At 39.5% G+C, this 27,732-nt stretch overlaps 1 protein-coding gene across 1 annotated transcript in view; it reads right to left on the bottom strand.

Moving 5' to 3' along the window:
* Window positions 1-5,483: 5,483 nt before the first annotated feature.
* Window positions 5,484-27,732, bottom strand: part of LOC124709035 (alpha-glucosidase-like) — a 233,687-nt gene continuing 211,438 nt past the window's right edge. Inside the window, exons 13-14 of the mRNA XM_047240682.1 lie at window positions 20,450-20,608; window positions 5,484-6,347 (exon numbers count right to left, since the gene is read on the bottom strand). Coding sequence (XP_047096638.1) covers window positions 6,105-6,347; window positions 20,450-20,608 — 402 coding nt within the window. The 3' untranslated portion in view covers window positions 5,484-6,104. The remainder of the gene's footprint in view (window positions 6,348-20,449; window positions 20,609-27,732) is intronic.

The following is a 27,732-nucleotide window of genomic DNA, read 5'->3' as shown; positions in this document are numbered from 1 at the left end:
CCCCTCTCGGAGATCTGAATGGGGAACTATTCTAGAATCTTTTGCCAATGGAGAGATCATCATGACACTTTTCATTCAGCGGCCACATGTCCTGTGGATGCACGCTACATGTCTTTAATGCAGTGATTTCCATTGCCTTCTTCATCCTCATGCCATTGATCATTGCTGACTCTTCCACCCTTAGGGGCGGTTTCCCACCCCCAAGGACAAGAGAGTTCCCTGAACCTCTGTGCCAGCCGATGTGGCTGTGCGGTTCTAGGCGCGTCAGTCTGGAACTGTGTGACCGCTACGGTTGCAGGTTCGAATCCGGCCTCTGGCATGGATGCCTGTGATGTCCTAGGTTAGTTAGGTTTAAGTAGTTCTAAGTTCTAGGGGACTGATGACCTCAGAAGTTAAGTCCCATAGTGCTCAGAGCCATTTGAACCTCTTTTTTTTAAAAAAAAACCTCTGCCTGCTCCTCCGCCCTCTTTGACAAGGCTATTGGCAGAATGAGGGTGACTTCTTATGCCAGAAGTTTTGGCCACCAATGCTAATTATTTCCCAAAATTTAAGCGATGGTGGGTTTCGAACCTGGGACCAAGGATACAAAGACATTACCCCTACACCATGGTGTACCTGATATCCATAAACAATATGTTAAGGATGGTTAAAAAGAAAAAACAGGCCACTCAGACCCCAGTATGAGAGAGACCTCAACATATCCCTACCTCTCTCCTCTTGTATCCAAAAGTTTACCCTTTTGCTTTTACATGTGTATCAGCAGTGTTTACATTTATTCTCCTGAAGGTAAGTACTGCCCAGCAATTCTCTCTTTCACATTACAAGTCCATAATAAATCAATCTCACATTTAATGTTTGATTAACAGTGTGAAGGTACTATTTGTGTAGAAGGGATTGCACAGTTTTCTTAACATTTCCTCTCTGGTATTATCAATACACATTCACAAATATTTTGGCCCTGTTACAGGTCTTATATCATTATTTTTAACTTCTGTAGTCTCAATATGAGGATGACGTTTTCCAGATGTACAGAAAAGTGTTTGAGCAATCAATCTTATCTATGACACTGATTAAATTCATAGATGACACCTGGAGAATGTAAGGTTCTGTGCTCAAGTCTCAATCCAACACACAATTTTAATCTGCCAGTAGGTTTCAAAACAGCACACACACCACTGCAGATTAGGAACATTGTTTTGAAGTCTTGTTTGTATTCAGCAGTAGTTCACTCACTGCCAGGATGGGAGCCTACTAGGTGTGTCTATAATCTGTTCCTCCACTTGCAGAACTGAGATAAAGTGCAAGAACAAAACAAAAGAAGGACATCTGGGCAGTTGAGAAAAAGGAGCAAAAGAAGTCTTAATACCAGATCTTTCAGTATTCTGCTAGTGTATAGGATTTTGACTTTTCCTACTCATTGACTGATCTTGAGATTTTTATCATTCTCCTATGTTAGAAAGATATGATTGAAACAAAGAGTTCAAGGTACCCCTGACAAGGGGCACAGACTTATAAAAAATATTGGTGGTGGTGGTGGGGTGGGGGGTGTCATACTGGGGGTCTTTCCCTGGGAAAATTTTAGGTGAAAAATAGTTTTAAAGCTTTTTTAAGCATTTTAGAGTCATATTATCGACATTAGACCCCCAAAACTGGACTCTCGATAACTCAACCTCCAGGAAACTCAAGAAGCCTGACACATTTTTTGGCTTTGAAAAAAGAAAGAAAACATAAACACGCACAGTATTTTCATAAAAAGCTAATTTAATTTACTGTAATAATCATGCTTATAGACTATTACAGAGCAGTGAATATATAACTCTGAAAATATTGAAATTATATTTAAATAAATCCTATACTATAATTAAAAGAATAAATATAAAATATTGCTGTTGCACAGTAATAGCACTTTGATTAATAAGTGAAATAGCTAATTTAAGCTTACTTTGAATAAGGCTCAGGGTTCATTAAATAAAAACAATATCTCAAAGTTAATGCTTCAATACAGTTAGTAAAATTAATACAGTATGCCTAATACTTTCAGTCAAGAAGTATATAAATAGAGGGTTTTAATTGGGCCTTACAACCTAAAAATATTTAAGTATTTGAAAACAACTAATACAGTACTATAGTAATACAGTACTCGAAACAAGATTTAGCATTATGTATGTATTTAATTCTCTATTTTATAATTATTTTTAATATTGCTCTAAATGCCATTATTAGGGCTAGAGTGTCTTCAGAAAGGTGCAAATGTCGACTGTCTGACTGGATTACTGAATATGAAGTCATTGATGAGTGGTCGGATATCCGATTCATCCAAAACATCTCAGTGGGCATGAAGAACAGCCAAGTTGTTCAATCACTTCTGTCCCATTGTTGATAGGAGATATGACTTCAGATGTCTAAGGACACTAAACGACCTTCTGCTGTTGCTGTCATGATTGGGACTACTTGGAGAAGCTTAATGCACTTCACTACTTCACATAACATTTCTCCCACTGCAGGCTCTTGTGTAATGTACTTTCTTACAGTTGTTTTTTATTAGCCATATCGACTAACATATTTAAGTGTAAGTGCAGTCTCTCAATGTCTAGGTCATTTTTGAAAAACTAAGTTGATTTTTCCAAATTTGTTTCACCTCTGTTTACTAAAATCAAGCACTTTTGTTCAACTGCAATGACCTGTGTGAGTCCAATTGAAGCAAACCACTCAGTAATGCAAGATTGCACCGTTTCACAAACTTCAATGTAAATAGCTTTGTAGTATTCCTTTGGGGTTTCGAAAGTGTGCACGGTGAGCTGGCTTCATTGTTTTCATACTTCTTTGGTATACTTCGATTCCATGGAAGCAAACGATCATCAACTTGTGAAAATTTTTCTTTTAAGCACAATTCCCAAAAGTGTTCAAAACTATCACGCCTTCCATTCAATATACAAATCAAGCCCTCATATATTTTTTCCGGATCAGCAACACTTAGATGAGGGCACTGAATTTTTTTCATCGACATCCTCTAATGTGTTCATTGCATGGCAATAAAGGCATAAAAAGAAATAAGTCTTGAATTGTAACATTGACTCAAGGTAGCCTGCACATTTGTAACCTGCCTCTGTTTTGTGCTCTGCAGAAAAGTCTTTGTTGATGATTAAGGAATCATCATCAGTATGAATTCAAAATGACACTTGTTTGTGAATCGAAGAATCACTTGTTTCATCAATCATAATAGAAAAATGTTCAGTCTTCTTGATTGAAGCCAATACCTTTCTCAACACAGACTTTCCTAGTAGATGAATGATCTCGTTTTGAATGTCATGAGACGTCCACTTATAGCCCGAATGCCCTAACCAATCTTTAAACTCAGGTATGTCATTCTTTTGGAGTTCAAACAATTGAAAAAAATTTTGAGTTTACATCTTCATGCCCTCTAATTGCTAATCCTTGTCGGCATAGAAATTGCGCAGTAGTAAAAATTGTCTCAGGAGCTAAACGACCTTTCTTCATACCACTATCTAACTGTTCATTCAATTGGGAGCCCACACTTCAGTTAATGATAGAATTTAGTTTCAGAAAACCTTCTTTATGCATAAACAAATTTTCATGAAGACAGAATTTTTCCAAAGCCTTTTTCCAGTTAGAAAACCCTATGGAAGTAAATGCATCTTCTTTTTTTGAAGAAAATTGTAATAGATTTTTAGCATCTGCCTCTTTGCAGGTTTTGCAAAAAACTTTTTTGGTTGATGCTTCATATTCTAGCCATGTATATTTGATCAACCAAGACTTCTGAAATGATCTTCCCTTATCACATTGTCCAGGTTTTTGCTGTGAACGTTTCTGGCCTGAAGGCGACAAAGCAATTGATGACACAATAGTTGTTGGAGGTTGACTTGCAGTATCATCAACTTCCAAGCGCGCATTTCTGGTAACAAATTTATCCATTGGAAACTTAATTCACAATACACTAAGACACTAAAGAAAACGAATAAAATATAGTCATATAAAATAGTCCACTAGACACTAAAGTCGGAACACAAAACACGTCTGCAGCATGCAATGAATGAAACTATCCACACTAAATGACTGCGACAGCAGGGTGGGCTTTTTATGGCAGTGGCATTGTAATGTCTTGAAGCATCAAGGCGACACGAGGCAGATGGTTCCAGGCACTTCTGCTCCAATCCTTTTGATGTCACCACAGCCGGCCTGCTGGCCAGACTTTAAACAAAGGTTCGCGCACCGGGACAGATTCTAAGTGTGCCCGCAGCACCGTAACACTATCATAATTCACACCACTCGTTTCCAGTTAACCTACTTACTACCATAATAATTATTTGTTTTAACTCATTACTGAATGTATTTTGAAAGGTAACTATTGTCAAACAAGAAAAAAATATTTCAACATAATTTTGTGAACTTTGAGGGGGCTCTGGCCCCCTCAGGCCCCACGGAGTTGGCACCTGTGCCCCTGACACAGTATGACTTTATTTAAAACAGTGAGTAGCACCAAGGTAAATTTCTTTTGATCTAAGGACCTACGAATTTGTTCAAAAATTTTAAGTGTCCATTGTTAGACCAGTTTTATGTAATACAAACTAATGATTAGTTACCAATAACGATTCAGTTTTTTCAAGAAAAGTGGTTGTCAAATTGTATATAACCTTCTTTATTATTTATGGAACCATGAAAATATGTTGATAATGATTAACATCCTATGTCTTCCAATTCTGGAAACTTTAATGACATTCAAATGATTCAAAACTCAAGAGAAGTATTACAACAGTGCAGGGCAATTTCCTAACAAATGAATGTAGTCAGGTAGCCCACATGAATATGGGAATTTTGTACCTATTTCCAAAATGGATTTTAGGAGTTCCAACAGGAAAACTTACACGACTCTTATGTTCTGAATTCTATTGGAGTAGGATTCCTTACAAGATGCTGTTAGCAGTATCTGAAAATTTGAGTTAAATATTTTACTCAAATGTTTTCCTTCTGCAAAATTTGTTTCATTTAGCAAGAGAGGTTCAGATTGACACTACATAGCACAGAGCTTTACTCATAGTTTCAAAATTTACATCATGCTGAAGATTTGAAGTCTGCTTTTCTTCTGATATAGTTTAGTGGAGTACATTTTGTTTAACCCTGAAACATAGTTCTGTACAACATTCAAAAATAAAGTATGCAAAAATGTTAACTTATTGATTTTTGTGTGCATAAAATTCATAATTATTCTTATTGCAAAAACAGTTGATCCTAAATGATGATGTAGGTTTACTACATAGTTTTCCTAGCTTGTGCAATATATGTGCTCAAGAACTTAGAATTTTTACTGTCATTCATTGAAAAAATTTTTTGCGTAAGGGCAAGAAGGTGAAAGTAACCACATACAAAAAATGGTACCCTAACACTGCTAGACAAACATAAACATAGCACTATAGCAAAAAGCAATGGATGCCAATGATACAACATCTTTCAGAAGTTGAGCTGGAAGTTTATTTCAGAGAAAAATAGCAAAATAAATTACAGAAAAAACACAAAATTATGAGAAGAGTGAGCAATTTATAAAACTACATTCTAGACAAATGTATTATTGTTTTTATTTGTCTACCAGATATCATCAACATTATACATCTTCAGTCAGTTTCTCTTACTACCTAGAGAGTGTCATTGCAAGGTAAGCCTACACTAATTTTGTACACTGGAAGACCTGTCACAATGAGGAGACAGCTACCTGTTATCTCCTGAAATACATTCAATATAAATTTAATATCGTTGTGTTATATTTAGTGTTTTGACAATAGTTGTATTCTATTTCTTGTAAAGACAATAAAAAATATAATAAAACACTTTTTAAATATTCATAATGTGAAATTTAGTTTAGTAGACCACTTATCATGGTACAGTACTTTCTTACTGCTGCTCTTCATTTATATTCAGCATTATCACTCAATGTCACATTCTGCACACTAAAATATGTCACTTTTGCTTTCAAAAAATTATTAACCTGATGAAGCAGGCACAAGAGATTAAACATGATTTTCTCTTCTTCTCTCCTCCTCCTCACTCTGCAAATGTTTCATATTTCCTCTCACAACAATAATCATGATATCTTACCGTACTGATGAGGAAATGGTGAAACTGAATGACAGTGTTAAAGAGTCCTCCATACTTGTGCAGCGATCAATTGCCAGTCCTCTCTTCACAAATGGTGGTCTCCCACTCTCAGGAAAACCCATTACACGAATGGTGTCTATGATAAATGCATCATCCATACAAGTCATGCCCTGAGCTCCTACTAGATTTGTGAGTGTTACTTCGACAATCACCTCATCAATTTGTCTCTGTGTGGTCACCTAGTAAAAAGAAAGTAGAAATATTAAACAAAGTATTTTTCTTTTTCTTCATAAAATCCTACCATGTCCATAAACATTAACATAACAGTTGCAATAAAATAGATTAAAAGAAGCAGCCAGCTACTGTATAAATTAAATCCAATAGCTGCACTAAATGCTTTTGAATTATTGAAGAATGGCAATAAACTCATCTGCAAAGGTGGCAATAAAAGCTTGATATGTGCCTTTTTACCCCTACAAATATTCATCTACAGTCTTCTTGCTGTGCAACAAACAGTTTTATGTTAATGAATTCTCAAACTGCACCCCTACTTCAATGAGGCCTTTATCCTCACAGATATCTATATGCGATGCTTCCAGCAACAATCTTTGAACTTCATGGGGCCTTTGTTCACCAGGTGAAATTATAGATAAACAAATATAATTCAAAATATGTAAGTCAAGGACATATATTAATGCTACTCAAGACAGAAAATAGTGTCCTCTTTTTAGTGTTATTGGTGAAAGACTGGTTTGACACAGATCTGTACCCTTGCTATCCTTGTGCAAATATCTTCATCTCTGCATAACTACTGCAGCCTAATCCATTTGAACCTCCTGACTGTAATCGAACCTCAGCCTCTCTTCATTAATTATTCAATCTACCCATCTAATCTTCAGTATTTTTCTGTAGATCACACATCAAACCTTCTATTCTCATCTTATCAGAACTGTTCATAACCCATCCCCCCCCCCCCCCCCCAAATTACTCCATTAACCACTGGACCTTGCTGAGGTGCCTCAACAATTCAGATAACCACACCTTAGATGCAACCACAACAGAATTCTGTTTGTGGAGAGACCAGACTAAGCCGTGGTTCCTGAAGAGGCTTAGCAGCCTTTTCAGTAGTTGCTGACTGACTGACCTGGCCTTGTAAGATTAGCCAACATGGTCTTGCTGTATTGGTTCGGTGAATGGCTGAAAGCAAGGGAAAAGTACAGCTGTGATTCTTTTTTCTTTCCCTGATGGCTTGTAGCTCTACTGTACAACTTAATGATAATGACAGCCTCTTGGAAAAAACATTCCAGAGGTAAAATAGTCCCCCACTCAGATATCCAGGCAGTGACTATTCAGGAGGATGTCATCATCAGGAAAAACAAGACTGGCAATCTATGGTTAGAGCGTGGAATGTTAGATCCCATAATCAGGTAGGTAGGTTAGAAAATTTAAAAAGAGAAATGGATAGGCTGAAGTTAGATATAGCGGGAATTGGTGAAGTGAGTTGAATAACAAATGAGGTGGTACTGTATCAAACTGGAGAAAAAATAAATTTATGGCACAAACTGACTAAAAATGGTATGGGTTGATGGAACACATCATGAGGCATAAAGGAGACTAAAAATGGGATAGGTTGATGGAACACATCGTGAGGCATAAAGGAGACGTCATTGTAGTAATAGAAGAAAGTCTGCAGGATAAACATTGTAGATGGAGACCTGGGCTTGAATACAGTGAGCAAGTTCAAATGGATGTAGGTTGTGTAGTTATGCACAGATGAAGAGGTTTTCACAGGGTAGACTAGCTCAGAGAGCTGCATCAAATTAGTCTGCAGGCTGAAGGCAACACCAACCTCTTAATTTGTTATCCAATCTACCCATCTTACCTTCAACATTCCTCTGTAGCACCACATTTCAAAATCTTCAATTCTCTTATCATCGGAACTGTTTATTATTCATGTAACACTTCCATACCTCAGACTAATACCATTAGAAATGATTCCCTAACTAGGGTGGCGAACAACCCTGTATTTCCTGCGATCTCTCATATTATAGCATTTTTTTTAATCCTCTTGGCTCCCTTATTGATCACTTGTCAGTCCTGTATATTTCATCTGTGATCACTGTTATAAACATTAATCCTGTGAAGTACTATCAATAGTTCAAATTCCCTGACTGATAGATCTCAAAAAGTTTTCATATAATAATCAGTACTATTATCAACATACAGCCTTTTTTTCTGTTCATGCTTTTACAGTAAGAAGACAATTTGGCTCAAGGGAATACAAGGAGTGGAGAAAGAATGACATAGTGTACATGTTTAGAGTGGTCATGAGAGGGAGGGGGAGTGTTTACTTGTTTCACAGTCAGTACTGGCAATGAATGGATGCAATCATCTCATACCAATCAGCAGCCATGGTATAAATAAGACAGCTTCTATAAATAAGTACTTGTGGGGTACAAATAATATATATGTGCAAATTTGTTAAATTTTATTGTGATTAAATTTGTATATTATATGCCATGAAAAAATAAATTGTTTTGTTTAGGTTAGATTAGATTCATTTTTCAATCCATAGACCTAAAAATAAGGGGATCCCTGTTGGTGTGTAACATGACAGATAATATAACATAACAAACATATTTGAAACACTAGAGCGTAATACTCATTTCACTGATCTTTGGTTAGTAGAGATATGTAAGTAGGCTAAAATAAATTGAAACTTACAAAATGTACAGAATTAATACAGTTTCAGAAGCAAATGTAAACATGCACTTTTAATATACCAACCATACATGAAATGTACCCAATTACGTGACCATTGCAACCAAGTATTGTAAAAAATGAAATTTAATGGACCTTTTTATCTAAATTGGTCTAACAGTTTCTTTTAATTTATTCATATACGGACTAAAAGGCAATGGCCATCAAAAAGTCTTTCAAACTGTGTTGGAACTTGTTTTGTCTGAAACTAAGCTCTTAATGGCCGCTGGCAGCTTATTGAAAAAGTGTGTTCCTTATTATTGGACACCTTTTTGGGCAAGATAAGTGATTTCAAGTCTTTAGGTTTTTATTCCTAGTACTGATGTTGTGTAGGAAGCAATTGGTTGGGAAAAGTGACATATGAGGAGCCAAAAAAAAAAAAAAAAAAAAAAAAACATTACCACGGGTGGAGCTCATGAAGCATGTCTTTTGCCACTAGGCATGTATAGCACAACTCATTGCCTGTCCAGTGCCACCTGTGTTGTTGACTTGGCTTGTTCTGTTCATTCTGCAGTGACTGATTTTGCTAGTGCTGTTTTGTTCACACACTATGTGATCGAAAATATCTGGACGTCAGGCTGAAAATGTCTTTCAAGTTTGTGGCACCCTTCATCAGTAATGCAGGAATTCAGTATGGTGTTAGCCCATGATGACAGCTGATGACAGCTTCCACTTTTGCAGGCAAACATTCAGTCAGGTGCTGGAACATTTCTTGGAGAATGGCAGCCCATTCTTCATGGGATGCTGCATTGAAGAGAGACCTCGATGTCAGTCGGTGAGGCCTGGCATGAAGCTGCCATTCCAAAACATCCCAAAAGTGTTCTATAGGATTCAGGTGAGGACTCTGCGCAGGCCCATCCATTACAGGGATGTTGTCATGTAACCACTCTGCCACAGGCCATGCATTATGAACAGATGCTTGATCGTGCTGAAAGATGCAATCCCCACTGCTGAACTCTCTTCAACAGTGGGGAGCAAGAAGGTGCTTAAAACATCAACGTAGGCCTGTACTGTGATAGTGCCACACAAAACAACAAGGGGTGCAAGCCCCCTCCACGAAAACCATGACCACACCTACGACCACCATCCAACAGTGGGAAGCAAGAAGGTGCTTAAAAAATCAACATAGGCCTGTACTGTGATAGTGTCACGCAAAACAACACGGGGTGCAAGCCCCCTCCATGAAACCCATGACCACACCTACCACTACCATCTCCAAATTTTACTGTTGGCACTACAAATGCTGGCAGATGACATTCACCAGGCATTCACCATACCCACACCCTGCCATCAGATCCCCACTGTATGTACTGTGATTCATCACTCCATACAACGTTTTTCCACTGTTCAGTTGTCCAATGTTTACACTCCTTACACAAAGTGAGGTGTCGTTTGGCATTTACCACTGTGATGTGTGGCTTATGAGCAGCTGCTCGACCATGAAATACAAGTTTTCTCACCTCCCACCTAAATGTCATAGTACTTGCAGTGGATCATGATGCAGTTTGGTATTCTTGTGTGATGGTCCTGATAGATGTCTGCCTATTACACATTATGACCCTCTTCAACTGTCTGCAGTCTCTGTCAATCAACAGTCGAGGTTGGCCTGTATGCTTTTGTGCGGTACATGTCCCTTCACATTTCCACTTCACTATTGCATTGGAAACAGTAGGCCTAGGGATGTTCAGGAGTGTGGAAATTTCATGTACAGACGTATGACACAAGTGACACCCAGTGACCTGGCCATGTTCGAAGTCCGTGAGTTCTGCGGAGCACCCCATTCTGCTCTCTCATGATGTCTAATGATTACTGAGGTCGCTCATATGGAGTACCTGGTAGTAGGTGGCAGAAAAATGCACCTAATATGAAAAACATATGTTTTTAGGGGTGTACAGATACTTTTGATCACATAGGGCATTTCATTTTTTATGATGGCAAATTTAAGTGAGCAATGTGTGAAATTTTATTTGCTGCTCAGTTTAAAATGCTGCTGAAACTGTTTTAATGTTGAAAACAGCTTACCAAGATGATGCTATGAGAAAACTCAAATGTATGAATGGTTTGTTTGATTAAAAAATGGCGACATGTTGATTGATGACAAACCTTGTTCTGGACGTTCATCTATTGCCCGAGTCAATGAAAATATTGAAAAAATTTGAAAGATTGTGCTCACAGACCATCAAAAGACAATAGATCAATTATCAGAGATTAATGGGTTACCTAGGAGCTCGGTTCAGTGAATTTGTGGCAGACAGGAGACTGGTTCTTCCTCCATGACAATGCACTGCACATGCAGCCATCTCTGTTAGACAGTTTTTGCTTAAAAATGGCACGGTTCTGCTGCCCCATGCACTTTACTTGCTTGACCTGGCTCCATGGCAAGCATGAAAAGGGGCATGAAAGGACACTAATTTGACAACATGGAAGAAGTCAAGGAAAAAAAAAAAAAAAAAAAACACAAGGGAGGAGCTGTCAGCTATTTATAAAGATGATGACGAAAAATGTTTCAAACTGTGGAAGCACCAGATGGATAAATGAGGCAAATGTATTACTCATAATGGACAGTATTTTGAAGGTAATATGGCTGTTTTGTAAACAATTTGAAAACAGATAACTTTTAAAAAATAATTTCGGTTTTTTTGGGTACCCCTCATATTACTTATAACAAAACAGTTGTCAGTACATCCAATTCTTTGAAAAGACTTCAGCATGCTGTTCTTTAATTTACGCTACAAATGGGTCTTATTACCGTATTTACTCGAATCTAAGCCGCACCTGAAAAATGAGACTCGAAATCAAGGAAAAAAAAAAAAAATTCCTGAATCTAAGCCGCACCTGAAATTTGCGACTCGAAATTCAAGGGGAGAGAAAAGTTTTAGGTCGCACCTCCAAATCGAACCAAAGTTGGTCCATTGTAATATGAGACACAATTTACGTCGAATGAATGAATGAATGAATTGCTATGCGTCAGGCGCTCCGTCCGTATTTATGCAAGTACCATTCCTTTTTCACGTGCTCTGTCTGGTTTGAATCGATTGCTTATTTTGCTTTGATCTGATAAGTGCCGTTTTCTTTGTTATAGGTGTTCACATCATCCTAAGCTGAAAATGCATTACTGTACTGTGATGCATTGTTTGTCGCATTCTGACAGTGCGTGTTTACGGCCTGTCGCCGCTCGCGGCACGGCTTGCTTTTGTGCGCACTACCGCCGCTTACAATTAAAAAAAAAAAAGAGAGAGGGGAATCGTCTCATTAGCGAAACAATGGCAAGAGACTGCTATTTGTTGTTACTTACACTGCTGCTTTCTTTGATAATGATCAACAAGAACCAAATAATAGACTGCGTATTTCAGAACATGTTCTGAACGAGAGTTCGGCGAAAATTTTTCTCCGTTTGAAAATCTTTGCGGCCGCTTCTGTAGTACATCAAATTCTGCACAGAAATTAGAGTCATCTTAGATTTAAAAATCTGGTCAGTTGCCATACTTCATTTCTGACTGTATCACATTAGGCATAAGAATAATACGAATATAAACATGACATGATACGTATATTCTTCCGCGTTTGCTGTTGTCTCACTCTAGTTTCGTAGTTTATTAGGCAGGATTTAAATGAGATAGCAGCAAACGCGAAAGAATACATGGCAAAATGTTTATATTCGATTATTCTTATGGTGAAGAGAATACTGCATATGATTCACATTTCATCTTTCATCAGGTTCCTATTAGCAACCAACTCTTCTCACTGGTAGGAAAAAATTCAGAATGTAGAGTTGGCCATATTGACAAACATCCTAAACAGTCTTGCCAGTCGGATTTTCGTAGTACATAGAAATTCTGCTACATTCGAAGATGAACAATACGGAATTTGTATTTACTTCGTTGGATAATGTATGAAAATGCAGTGGTCGAAACTCGGGGCGGAGAAAAAAAAAGCTTGTCTTCCACCTTTCTTTTTTTTTTTTTTTTTTTTTTTTAATTTATTTACTGACGCAGAGGTTTTGGCGAAAGTATTTATCTTTGTGCCTACAAAGCATACCTGTGTAGTGCTACATATATTCGACAGCAGAAGTTATAGTTGTAGCGGTACCTACCAACATTTTTCAGAACTTCTGCTTGCTTTGCACTCAATTCTAAGCCGCAGGCGGTTTTTTGGATTACAAAAATCGGAAAAAAAGTGCGGCTTAGATTCGAGTAAATACGGTATATGATTTTTCACTCAAAACACTGTCTCTCAGTTTGTGGGGTTACCCCGAAATATGATACTGTTCAACATAATAGAGTAAAAGAGAGTAAAGTATGCCAATTTTTAAAAAATATTTATTTCTCCATTTTTACCCATTCTAAGAAAATGTGTTGTAGTTGTGCAGTTGAAATCTATTATGACTAAATCTCCCTTAAACCTTCATTCAAGCCATGGTCAGATTTTGTCATCTCCTATGAAACCATGATCAAATGTTCCTTATCCTATTCCTAATACTTAAATTTATATTCAGTGTTAACAAATATGTCTGCTTAGAAACACTTGCCTTCCTGTTTGCAGCCTGTGTTTTATGTCCTCTCTACTTAGTCCACTATCAGTTATTTTGCTGGCCAAATAGCCAAACTCTTCTACTACTTCTAGCACTTCATTCCTAACCTGATTCCCCCAGCATCACCCAATTTAATTTGGCTACATTCCATTACCATTGTTTTACTTTTGTTGCTTTTTGTCATAAAACTTCTTTTCAAGACACTAACCATTGTTTTCAACTCATCTTCGAAGCCTTCTGTCATCTCTGATGGAATTATGATGTTTATAATTTTTGTTCTTTACTAGTTGACAAATCCTGCATTGTGTGGTTATTTATCTTGCCAAGTTTCTATTAGAAATGAAAACAAAAAAATGAACTGTGTTTGTTGTCAGTATAAAAAAAAAAAAAAAAAAAATCATTTCCATGTATTTGTGGAAACACCTTTGAAATTGTGAAACATTAGTACAAAGAAATATGCACAATGTAAAAATATATAAGTACAGTATCCAATTTAAGAAACGTAGTATGCAAAATACAAATTCTCTGTAATGTTGATTTAACTCAGGACTTTATTATACCCAGTATTTTTAGTTACATTTTCAGGCAGATGGGCATAACTGCTTCGTATGTCTGCAGTATGATTTTGTAAAAACTCTGTGGTGATGCCTCTTCACAACTCTATAGACAGCTATTGTTTTTGACTACAGCCATTTGTGCTTCACAGCTGAAAGCTGTCAAAAGCACTACCAGGTGTCTGAGATTTCCTTAAGTTGATGCGACTGTAGGAATTTCTTAGCAGTACAGAATAAATGCATTAAAACTTCATTTGTCATGCAGAATTATTGCGCCCATATCAGTGTTTATGACATCATACCTCCTGAACTACGATCGGTAGGTGGTTCTTACAAATACAGTGATTGATGCCTGACAGTAAGGGATATATGTACCAACTTTGTCCAAAATCAGTCCATTCTTTTAGGAGATGTGGAACTTACATACATACATACATTTTTATAATATGTATGGATCCTGACCTTAAATTTCCTTCCCAAGTTTTTCCTTGGCTTTCTTTATTGCTTGCTTAATGTATGGATTGAATAAGATTGCGACCTTCACAACTACTGCTTTCCTTTCCTATCCATTGATTCCTATAGCTGCAGTCTGTTTACTGCACAAGTTGATGACAAAAGACCTCTTAACTGGAAAAAAACTGGAGTAAAGGAATCACAAATAAAAATAAAAATAAAGTGTTTTAATACTTAGTTCACGAAGGAATTACTTTAAAATCTTGGGAACATTTAGCATTAACGTCAGTTTTTTTATTTTAAAAATTATAATTAACATTGATACACCATCAGCTAGCATTTAAGAAAAGGGCATATTTCTGTCCATTATATGGATGTTTTCCATAAATAATATATAACATAATGAGGTTGATCCTTTAGGGGCTTGAAACTAATGACATTATAACAACTTCAGGTGTTGGGAATTCTGCGAGACACCAGCACTGTTCATGCACGATATTTCAACAACATGACATGTCATCTTCATCAGGTGCGACCTGAGACTGCTCATTGAGTGGAATGGATCCAGCATTTATACCTACTATCTTCCCCATCCACAGTTGGTTCCAGGCATTTAGAATGCAGTCTGCTCCCACTATCAGCATCCTTAGACATTCCCTATTCCGTTTGTGTGCAGTTCTGCCCGCATTGCATATTCAGCAACTCTACTACAGGATCCCAGGTTCTACTGAGTTGGTACCCAGGGTCACAATTCATGGGATTTTCTGTCACCTTTATCTCTATAGCCTCCTTTATAATAATGTCCCAGTATATGGGAGTCTATGTCAGAATCCACATTCCATCATTGTTCATGGAATGATTGAGTTTCAGACAGTTCACAGCAATGGCTGATTTGGAGGTCGTTTTAGTCAGGTGTGCCTCAGGTGTCCATTGATTTGGCCAATGTATGCCTTGCCACATTGACAAGGTATATTACAAATTGCTGGTTTTCATAGTCTCAGGTCATCTTTCACATTTTGGTAGATGTATAGAACACACGCTTACTGTTATGTTTCCTGAAAATCCTGCTGATTCTGGCAGAAATAGATCCACACAGGCCAGGTACGCCACTGACTTTGCCTCGTATTGTTCTTCTTGTGGAATGTGTGGTGGACTGGCTGGTTGAAGGGCCTTCTGACTCTGTTTATCCATTCTTGCAGAACACTGAATGTTGATGCTCTACTTCTGCTGTCAAACTATTTGGGTCAGACAAGGTATATATCCTCCGGACCAATGTCTTCAGAACACCATTCTTCTGTGCGAGTAGTGACAGCTGCTCACTTGCAGGTATAAATCAGTGTGTGTAGGTTTGCAGTACACATTGTGGCCAAATGACTCATTTGTTTTCCTTTTGACATGTACATCCATAAATGGCAACTGGCCATCCTTATCAGTTCCATGAGGAACTTATGAGAGTATTCTGAAAAGTAATGCCTCTGAATTTTTAATGTGAAAACTGATAAAGCTTTTCAGATAAAACAAACGTTAATAATATTCTGCAGCTTTTCTTTTCATGACTACATAGTTACTGTTTTCTGCCACTAGAGAGCTCTGAACTGTGGCGTGTAAACACATGGGGCACCCTCTTGTTCAGCATGACAATGCAAGACCACATGCAAGCATTGCGACATCTGCAATAATCCACCACCTTGGTTTCACTGTCTTCAATCATCCTCCATACTTGCTGACTTGGCTTCATCCAGTTTTCATCTGTTTCCAGAACTTAGAGAACACCTTCAAGGAATTCACTTTTATAGCGATGAAGCTGTGCAACAAGAGGTGAGGTTGTGACTTCATTAACAAAGCCAAACATTCTACAGTGACAGTATCAATAAACTGGTCTCTTGTTGGGAGAAATGTGTTCGTTGTGAGAACGACTATGTTGAGAAATATATATGTAGACGTGAAAAAAAACAAAAGAATTTTCACATAAAATATTTGGAGGCATTACTTTTCAGGAAGTCTTCATAATATTTTGTTGGTGTGTGAGAGGATGATCCAGAAACTCATTGGGTCTCTCCCAGTCATGAAGTCAGACCACAAAGGTACTGTCCACATACCTGCAGAAGCAAGTGGGTTTTTATCAAACCATCTGTAATGCCTCCTCTTCTTATCTCTCCGTGAACATTATGATAACCACTGGAGACTGAGGGCTGCCCATGCCTACACCTTCTGTCTGCTAGTAATACTGGCTTCCGTAAAGAAAATAAGTTGAGATCAGTATATGTCTGAACAGATCCAAGAGAGAATCACCAAATTTCTCTGCAATTGCTTCCAGTGGCATCCTGGTGAACAACAGGGGTATGACATCAAAACTGACCATTACATCACATTCTGTGATATGTAGTTGCTTGAAACACTGCAAGAAATCATTCAAGCTGTGGATGGTGTGAACACACTTCCCCACATAAGGGAACAGCAGTTTCTTCAAGCTCTTGGCTCTTGGATTTGTTGATGCACCAATGTTGCTGACAATTGGGCACAGTGGCATTCCCTCTTTATGTACTTTCAGCAGCCCATATAGTCTAGTTGGAACTGGTGCTCACATTCATAGTTGTTTAATGACCTCATCAGAAATGCCAATTTCCTTCAAGAGAGCCTTGGTCCTCTTGTCCATTTTGTCCATAGGGTCACATTCCAAACATTAGTATGCATGGTCATTCGGAAATTGTAATCACAATCAATTGCAAAATCATTGTGAAGTTACCTTTGTCTGCTGGCAACATCGTAACGCTGCTGTCTTAGCTGAGCCTCTTGGGTGAAAGCCTCACATCACTTGAGATGTTCAGTTTTGGAGACTTTGCCTTAGTGAGTGCCATTTAGATCACCTGACAAATTTCTTCTGTCACAGTTGGTGGAAGTGTATTAGCCACTTGCCCCAGGTTTCAGGTATTCTACTGATGAAACATGAAACGAGCATATTTCTAGGAGTCATTGTGAACTTGAGACCCCTGCTCAGTATCTTCAAAGTGGTTTCATCAAACAACTTGCTGCCTAAATTAACCACAGTGTGAGTTCCCTCCATCTGCTGTGCTTTCATACTCATTCAGTCAAAGTTGGCAGACTATCATGTTGAGCCACGTTTGTTGGCACATTTCACTAGACATCAAGATCCAATGTCTATCCTGTCCCAAACTTCAGCTGCTTAGGAGGCTGTCAGTCCAGGTGAAGGGGCAAAAGCTCCCTGGCTACCACATCTCATCTGTGGCACATATTATTGAATCCTCTCTCTCAGAAATGCCATACTCACCCAATCTTTTATCTCGTTCACTGCTGATGTGATGCTTAATCCTGGCAAAAACTAGTACTACTTCTCCATCTTGACATCTCAGCAGGAAACTGAGGGATCTCAGCATCTTTCCTTTCCTCTGTCAAAGCTTCTCCAGCTTCTTGATTGTTTGGTATGTCTCTTCCCTGTAGAGTCTCTTAATGTAACTCTTCAGACTTTTCCAGTGATGTATTGACATCTTGAGGTGTCAGGTAGTCTACAGGATATCAGTGATATTAATGCATGATATTTTGACAGCATGACTCATTATCTTTATCAGGTGCTACCTGCGGTTGCTCATCACGTGGAACGAGTTCAGTATTTACACCTATGTCATCCCCTTCCATGGTCAGTTCCAGGTGGTCTGTCTGCAGTCCACTCCCACTAGCAGGGTCCTAAGGGATACCCTCTTCAATCCGATGCACCTGTCTGCATACTGGCATTCTGTTTCTGATCCGATGTGGTTCCAGACATGCCCTCTGCCATCTGTTCCAGCTAGAAATGTTCTTAGGCATTCCCTCATCAGTGCAGTGCACCAGACTAAGAGCTGGTGTTTCATACTTGGTCCCATGTACCCATTTGCACACTGGTGTTCCATTTTAAGGCCGGTGCAGTTCTAGGTGTTCCCCGTGTCGTCCACCCCTGCTAGAAGCATCCTGTGACATTATATATTCTTGAACCCTCTCTCTCATAAGAGGCATTAGAGATAGCTAGATAGAAACTCACATGCTTCTTCAGGTGTGTGATTGATACCTTTGTGATCTGGCCTCATTGCAGGGAGACGATCAGTGACTTTCTGGAACATCTTAACTCACACAGACCCAATTATTTAAGTTCACCTTGGAACTGGAAAAGGATGGGCAGTTACCACTTTTGGATATACTTGTCAAAAGAAGAGTAGATGAGTCATTTGGCCACAGTGTGTACAGCAAACCTACACACACTGATTTACACATGCAAGCCACTAGCTGTCACCAGCCAGAACAGAAAAAGGAGTTTTGTAGACAGGGTCTGCAGGGTGCACTCCTTGTCAGACCTAGATAGTTTAGTGACAATCGATGTTCTCCAAGAACAAATACACCTGTAAACAGATTCAGAAGGCCCTTCAACCGACCAGACTACCACACAGTCTAGAAGAAGAGCATGAAGAGGCAACAACTGCAACATTCCTGCACTATGTGGGATGTATTTTTGCCAATATCAGCAGGATTCTCAGGAAGCATAATGTTAAGTGTGTGTTCTGTCCACTTACCAAAATAAGAGGACCACTGGGAAGTGTGAAAGATGACCCGGGAGTATGAAAACCAGGAATTTATAATATGCCATGCCAATGTGGCATGTTGTACATTGGCTGAACAACTAGGACAGTGCATATCAGATTCAGACAACATCAGAGACACACCCAACTAAGGCAGGTAACTAAATCAGTCATTGTTGAGCACTATGAAAGTCAATCATTCCATGAACTATGATGAAATGATGGTTCTGACACAGACACCCAAATACTGGGACATTGTTATAAGGGAGCCTATAGAGGTAAAGCTGATGGAAAATCTCACAAATCACAACACTGGGTACCAACTCAGTAGATCCTGGGAGCCCCTACTGAAGTTGCTGAAGATGCAATGACAGCACCAGCAGAGCTCAACAAAAAGAAGAACTGAGGGTGTGGACATGGGGAACAAACCCCCAACAGTCTACCAGGGGCACCGGATTGAAGATGGAATGTCGCAGGATGCTTCTAGCAGGAGCTGAACACATAGGTAATACAAAGAACTACACCTGACCAAGCAGCAGACAAGTGCACTGGACCAAAGACAAAATACCAGGATAAGGATGCTGCTAGTTTGAGCATTGCAGAGAACCAACCATGGAGGTGGGAAACATTAAGTACAAATACTGGATGCATTCCACTTTAAAAGCAGCCTCAGGTAGCATCTGATGAAGATAATTAATCACACAGTCAAAATATTGTGCATGAATGACCCTGATATCTGGCAGAATACCCAACAGCTCACAATGTCAACAGATCACTGGGAAAGTCTGAAGAATTGCTAAAGTTATGCATTACCAGGCAGAAGCAGCTACTGTGAAGTATCATAACAACCAATCATAGTTAATGGTAATCTACTCCCATTTTTAATTCACAGAATTACTTCTGCATTACTTTTCAATGTATTACAAATCAGAAAATTATTTGTGTTAGTATAAAAGAAGCTACTCTGGAAAACAAAGATACTGCTCTACCTCCTATAATACCAAGACACTGTTTTTATTTACCATGTCATACTACTCACTTATATAACTTTCCTTACTTGAGGGATCGCTGTAGGTCCTGTATCATGGAAAAGTTAATAGCAATATGCTGAACATTAGCACTAATGTTAACTGGAATTGACACCCTCCAGTGCAAATATTCTGATAAATTGTAGAGTAGTATATTATTACACTACTTACTTTATTATTGAATAAGTGATAATTTGCAATTTTGTTCCTGATGTCTGCTGGCAACTGGTTAAAGACCTTTACATCATATTATATATGGTGAACAAAATCAAACATGGAAACTCAAGGTACAAATATCAACAATGTAAGAAATGATAGAGTGCTACTGGTTATTTCAAAAATAAAAAAGTGTAGTGGCAGTTGGTATAAACACAGCTGAACCCCCATAAATTCTTAATTATATTAATCTTGCTGAACCTGAATGATTAAATAATAAAAGATGATTCATACCAGAAAATATATCCATGGATCAGATGGCGAATCCAGTGAATTCAATACCCTCATTTTTCCCTCTGCTGAACAGTTCCAAGTAGTATCATTACTGCAGCTTAGAGCGGCCACCAGTGTGACATTGGTCTGTCTAGTCTCCTCTGCAGTACTAGCAGCTATCTACAGAAAAAAGTAGTTTATTATGAAAGCCATGTACAGTAATGATTGTTATTGGTCTTCGAGTAGTATAAGACACATAAATGTTGTTAACTGAATGAGCAATTCTTACAATTAAAAAGAGCAGGACACCAGAAATAAAGATTATTACAATACAGGATGTGAGAGGACTTGAGAGTCTTTTTTTCATCACTGCCCACTGCCAAGTTCCCAGATCCACCTACAAGGACAGTCCTTACCTGAGCAAGATGACTTCCTGCTTTTCCAAATGGAAAGGGTCGAAGCTAGACCAATGCTAATAGGCAGGCAATGGGAAACAAACATTCACTATGGAGATTTTGGTACTTAACATGCAATTACTTTCTCTGGAGAAAAAGGCAGAGAAGAAATAGAAATTAAATGTTATTGAAAGAAACCACGAACAGTTGCAAATTATTTGAAAAAGCACTTGTCGTCTATCATCATTAGTTTGAGGCAGGTACTAGGATTTGAGTTACAATTGCATTGCTGCTCCACATCTTTCTGACCATTGCCAGCAACTGTAGTAAGACACTTGTGCGTGTTAAAATAGTGGTAGCAGTTATTTTGTTACTTTAAAAATCAAAGAACAACAGTTACTTACATTTGTTTAGATAAATATCCCAGTGATAATACTTATTATAAATTGTGATGTAAAATGTGTCAATTAGGACAAAAACTACAAGTTTCTTACAAAATAGATATCTGTATCACTACATGTTTGCCATTTACAGATCTGCTCAGGAAACTTATTGTGGCACAGTTGTTTAAGAGAAATAATGTTAATTTTCTGATGAAAAGCTCACTGGGTTCCACCCAGGTGGCAGTGTTGAGATACCACAACATTTTGATCAATCTCATACTCATAATTTCCTGACATAGTGTCAAGATACTGTGGATTTCCTTATATTTATATTCTTGGGCAGATGTCCTCTCCATTTGACTGTGGGTGCCATGGTCTTAGGTGACTGGCATGAGGGGAGAAAGGTGAGGGTGGGCTAGTAGCATGGGGGTAAGCCAGACATTGTGCTCTAACCTCTGCATAAATTTTCTTGACCTGTCTTTCATTCTAGCTTCTGCTGGACATGCTCTCAGTGTATAGCTACTAACATGGAATTCCATCTCAGTCTTAGTTGATAACATTTGTTCCTCTTATACCTTTATTATGCTTCCCCAGTAGCCACTTGTTCGGCAAATCATCTTGGTCTTCTCAATATTAAACATACAGTGTGTTCTTCATCTAAATTGTACTCTGCCACTGCTGATTTCTCTGTGTGTAATTGGCAAACACATCTAATGTGTTCCTCGTACCATTTTGCGATACGACACAATGGTAGCCACATTCAGATTGAAAGCTTCACATGGGATGCTACATATTCCAGGTAGGTGGAGTTTCAGAGGTTCCTTACAGAGCTAAGAATATCTTTCATCTTCAACAGTGTTTGGAAGACAGTTTTGATGTTTGATTTCCCAAGCAGACCTGCGATCTTGGCTGAGAGAGGCCCCATAGAAGGAAGAAAGCCAGACTCTTGTCTCCTTCCAATTCTGTCTGGTTTGTTGCATATTTTCATTCCTTGAAGGCCCTTCTGCTCTGTGCCAATGCACCCATTTTGACAGGACACTTTTGTGAGGTGTTGTACATTAGTTGTGAGACTTTGTATGTGATGCACCTTCACATATGATGTGTGTAATTTCAGAGATCGCGCATCCATACAGTTCACAGGCTCACATATAGAGGCCACATGGATCGACTTCCTGGTGCACCCTGGTGAGCCGCGAAAGAAACATCAATATTTAAGCGATTTCAAATGAGTGCATGGTCTATTCTGTAACCTGTATTACTGTTGTCCTGTCAATGTGTTCAGTGCTATGCACACCCTGTTCTTCAATGAATCTTATGTGTTGCTCTATAAAATACTATGTTCCATAAATCACATTTGTTCTTGCTACAGCGAACTTGGTGATGAGCGAGGGTTATGTTTTCCCCACGTCTTAGTGTCAGTACTAAGTCACCTGATGAACATCTTGATGGAAGAAATACTCCACGTATCACTGCCCAGCAGTAAGCTTTCATAGAACAATAGCAGGCTCTCACCACGATTCTCAATTAGGCAACGTCTGCATGTTCACAGCAGGTTACTCTCCCATCAATGCAAACATCACCCCTTCTGGCATATGGAGAACTGACTGATGATTGGGACTCCTACAAGACACTGTTATGCCAACATTTCCGAGTTTTTTGTGTGGGCAATGCTAACTAGTGTATGACTTTCTTTCCTAGTTTTCACAGCTCATTTATCAATTGTTTTGCCAACTTGTGCTTTTGCAAGAACCAGCCAGGTTGTCATTTGATGAAATGTGCAAGTTTCTCTCAACCTATTACTGTGACAGAATGCATGTCACTGTGATGCGTGTAGAATTTTAACATTATTAGAGATGCCCAGGCCAATCTTACAAAGTTTGGGCTGTAGAATTATATGAATTGAACCATCATTGTACCCACCATGAGTCCTACACTGATCACATAGTGTGTGATGTTAATATTCATCTTCCCCCAGATAGATAAGTCTGTGAAAAAGCATTTCAATGTGAGAATCTGACACTTATGGATGTGTCATGTGCCACAGATGATCAGATTGTTGTATGGGGGGAGGTACAGGAAATTGCTCAGTTAACACCTGTTAGGCATGCTACAAGTGTTCAAAATGATAGGGAAGCTGTGCAGCAGTACAGTCTTCGACTCAGTGCCACAACGGGCAGCATCGGTTACATCCACAGCGCAACAGGCCATGTCACAGCAGTGGCTGCATGCCCCCTACCATCTCACCCATACTGCTTTGTCCAGAATGAGCATGCTGTGTCTCCTAAACATTTGGCTGTTTGCAGAATATCTCAAAAGAAAGGCCACATTTCATCAGTGTGCAACTCCTCTTCAAATGTGGCAGACACAATAGTACCGGTGGACATAAACTCTATCTCTACAATGACTGTCTCCCTGAATAAATTGTTTATTTATTTGCATGTGTTTCATAAATTGCTAAAAACGCAAGTGAACATAGGAGCTGCAGTGACTTTAGTAAATGCACAAATGTACATGGACTTTGGCTGCCTTCCCCTCACACTGGTTTCATGGAAGTTGATTAGCTACAATAAACAGGAGATTCCAATCCCTAGGTCAGTTCACCACTCCTCTCTCATACAAATCTGTTGTTCACCCTCTCACCTTCCTTGTTGTGAATCATTTCCATACTGCAGACCTGTTCAACTTAAATGCATTTAATTCTTTCGGTTTCTCCATTGCTGATGAGATAAATTTGGTGTTAGATCAAGTTACAAGTCAGCAACTGGAGTCCCTCTGCTCTGTGTTTTCCCGAAATTATGGTGCGTGGAACATGTGATTGCAATACTAAAACCTGGAAAGTCACCAATGGATCCATAGAACTTCAGGCCAATATCTCTCCTTTGCCATCTCTATAAGATCCTAGAGAGAATGATTCTTCACCACCTAACTGCGGTAGTTGATCCACTTCTTATCTCACAGCAAGCTGGCTTTAGACTAGGAAAGAATTGCACCTCACAAATCCTTATTTTTCTCAGTTCATAGAAGATGGCTTTGAGCAGAAAAAGATAACAGGTGTAGCATTTGTTGACCGTTCAACGGCCTTTGACACCATAAACCACAGAGTGTTACTGCACAAAATCTACAACCTGACTAATGACTACACGCTGACAAGGATAATTGCAACACTCCTACAGAATCAACATTTTTTCATGGACTTCCAAGGAAAACACAACTGATGGAGAACTCAAAAGAATGGTCTCCCTCAAGGAAGTGTACACTAATGATCAGCCACAGCCTCAAGGATGCAAAAGCTTCATATACACTGATGACCTTGTTCTCGCTGCCCAGGGCAATTGGTTTGAAGATGCAGAGATAATGCTCACAAATGGTCTATAACAGCTTGGTACTTACTATGAAAAAAATCATCTCACACCCAATCCTAAGAAAACGCAAGTGTGTTAATTCCATCTGAAACATAAACAAGCTGACAGGAAACTTGAAATATTCTTGAATGGAGTTGCACTAGAATATTGTTCGCACCCCATGAATTTGGGTGTCACTCTCGACCATACACTAAGCCACAAGGAACATTGTCTGAAGCAGAAACTGCCTTCTTCGGAAACTGGTGGGATCGAACTGGGGTACTCATCCACAAACATTAAGAACAACAGCTCTTGCCTTATGCAATTCTGCAGGAGAGTATGTTATCCCAGTGTGGTACAATTCAGTACATGCAAAGCAGGTTGATGTAGCCTTAAATGACAGCTGCAGGATCATTACAGGCTGCCTAAGGCCAACCACCATGGACAAAGTTCAGTGTCTCACTGGGATTGCTCCATGTAACATCAGGAGAGAGGTCGCCACTAACATTGAGAAGCATAAATCAAATACAGTGTCCTCATGTCCACTCTTTGGACATCAACCTGCCAAGCCAAGACTGAAGTCCAGGAAGAGTTTTCCAACAACCTCACAGCCCTTAGAAGGATCAGCTGCAGCTACCTGACTCACCAAGTGGAAAGAAAGATGCCACTGGATGACACCACAAGAATCGCTGCCACCTGGACACATGGAGAAGGGGTCATCTGGAAGTCCTCGGACAGACTACGGACCGAAGTCGCAAGATTGAGGGACAATCTCCTTAAATGGAACTTCCAACTGCCAACACAACACTGTGCGAATGCGGTGAATTGCAGACAACCTGGCATTTCTTCAAATGTAACTCATGCCCAGCCAGCTGTAGCATGAAGAATTTAACATCTGCAGCACCCAATACTATGAAAGTTGCCCAGTTCTGGATTAATACTGTATAGTTTTCTCTGTGTGTATAGTATATGTGTACATTTTAGTGTACCTCTGACACGAATAAGGAAAGATCTTTGTTTTCTCCTGGTCTTGGCTGTATTACCAGTTTTCAGGCCCACATTACCATCAAAAACTCTGCCTGCTCTCATTTCTTTTGGGCGCAGCAGGTGCCTGTCGTGTTGTGTGACTCTGTCAAGGCTGAATTAGACCATTTGATGTTGCTTGATGTCATTCACCCTGTTTCCTCCAGTCAATGGGCTACACCACTCATCTTCATTAAGAAGCCGATGGGCGAGCTTTGCCTCTGCGGCAGCTTCATTGTTATGATTAATGTACCATTCGTAACAGATACATACCCTTTGCCCCATCCTGGTGAGTTGCTCACAAATTTATCAGGTGGCCACTATTTTGTTGGAAGCATACCTCCAGCTCCCCTTGGATGAGGCCACTAGGCGCCTTCTTGTTGTCAATACACCTATCAGCCTATACCAATATCAGCATTTGCCTTTTGGCATCACTAGCACACCTGCAGTTCTTCAGCATGTTTTAGGACAGCTCATAGCCTCTGTGGTCCACAGCACCAATTACTTTGACAACATCACTGTTTTGAGTTCTTCCACCTCAGACTACCTTAGAAACCTCTGATTGTTGTTTTCTGTTCTGCAGTCTGCAGGTCTCAAGTGCAGACTTACCAAATCTCATTTTTTTCAGCCAACAATTGAGTACATAGGTTTTGAGGTTTCTCAAATAGTCAGGCCATTGCATCTCCATGTTGATGCAATTTTGGCTTTGGCATAGCTGATGTCTGTTAAGGAACCGCAGACATTTCTAGGTAAAGTTGCGTGCTACCGTAAGTTTTTGCCAGGCCCAATCACTGTTGCTCAGCCTCTGCATGTGCTTTTGTGTAAAAATGTTCTTTTTTCTGATCCCCATCTGACTGAGCATTCATTTCATTTAAATCTAAGCTTCAATCTGCCCTGTGTCTGGCCACTTTTCAGCCAGGTCAGCATCTCATGTTGGCTACAGATGCCCCTTAGCAAGAGCTGGCGCACAAATACGCGAGCAGCACTGAACATCCCATTGCTTGTGCTTCTAAGACTTTAACTCCCACACAGCAGCGGTATTCTCTGATTGAAAAGGAGGCTTTAGTGATTGTATTCACCCTCAATAAGTTTCATGTCTTCTTGTATGGTTCTAAGTTCCATTTAATCACTGATCGCAAGCCATTGGTTGCTCTTTTCAACCCTTCAGCTTCTGTGCCAGACAAGGCAGCACGTCATTTGCTGCAGGGGCTCTCTTCCTCTCCTGTTATCATTATTAAATCCATTACTGGCCAACAGCGCAGCATGCCAATCCTGATGCCTTATCTCGCCTTCTGATCAGGCTGGACCTAGCATTCAATCAGAATGAGTCACCTTGTTTCTATGTAGATACTGAGAACCAGAGTGCGGTTGATAGTTTTCCCATCACTAGTACCATGACAGCATCAGCCCTCACCACAGATCCTGTACTTAGTTGGGTCCTTTCTTTTGTGCAGAGGCAGCCTGACAGGCATCTATTTCCCCCCTGGCAGCACATGTGGGAGCATCTACGTCAGTTTTGCTGGGCCTTTCTTAAATCAGTATTGGCTCATTGCAGTGGATGCCTATTACAAGTTTCCCGACATGTCCCATTGTCCGTCCACGTCCATGGCAGTTACTATTCTCCCTGTCAAAGATTTTTGCAACTGAGGGTCTTTGGTATATCGTGGTTACCAACAATGGCCCCCAGTTTATTTCTTGAGAATTTACATCTTTTTGTCAGGCTAGAGGTGTTCGCCATCTCACAGCTCCGGCATTTCATCCTCAGTCGAATGGTGAGACTGAACACATGGTTTGGACATTTAAAATTCAGATGCAGAGATATGTATCCGGCAGATCCCCCGAGGTAGCTTGAGACCATTTTCTGAATTTGTACTGTTTCACTCTGGTGGGAACAATAGCCTGCCAGAGCTGTTACATGGATGCCAACTACGGACTCCTCCCTCCCCTTCAACTTCTGCACCCAATGCCACGTTTGCCAGCGTCACTGGCTCTGTAACAGTTCCAGCCGGGTGCACCTGTCTGGCCTTGTGGTTTCGGCTGTTGGCCAAACTGGGTTCCTGCCATCATCGAGCCTCGCCAGGGCTAGTGTCTGTGTGTCATCCACACTCCCATCACTTCTACCAGCTGCAACTGCACAAGGTGGGGTCCATTCCAGGAGGCCC

The sequence above is a fragment of the Schistocerca piceifrons genome, chromosome 7 (assembly GCF_021461385.2).
Source record: "Schistocerca piceifrons isolate TAMUIC-IGC-003096 chromosome 7, iqSchPice1.1, whole genome shotgun sequence".
Lineage (NCBI taxonomy): Eukaryota > Metazoa > Arthropoda > Insecta > Orthoptera > Acrididae > Schistocerca > Schistocerca piceifrons.
Note: the sequence above shows the minus strand (reverse complement) of the source record. Positions and strands in the feature narration are given on the sequence as shown.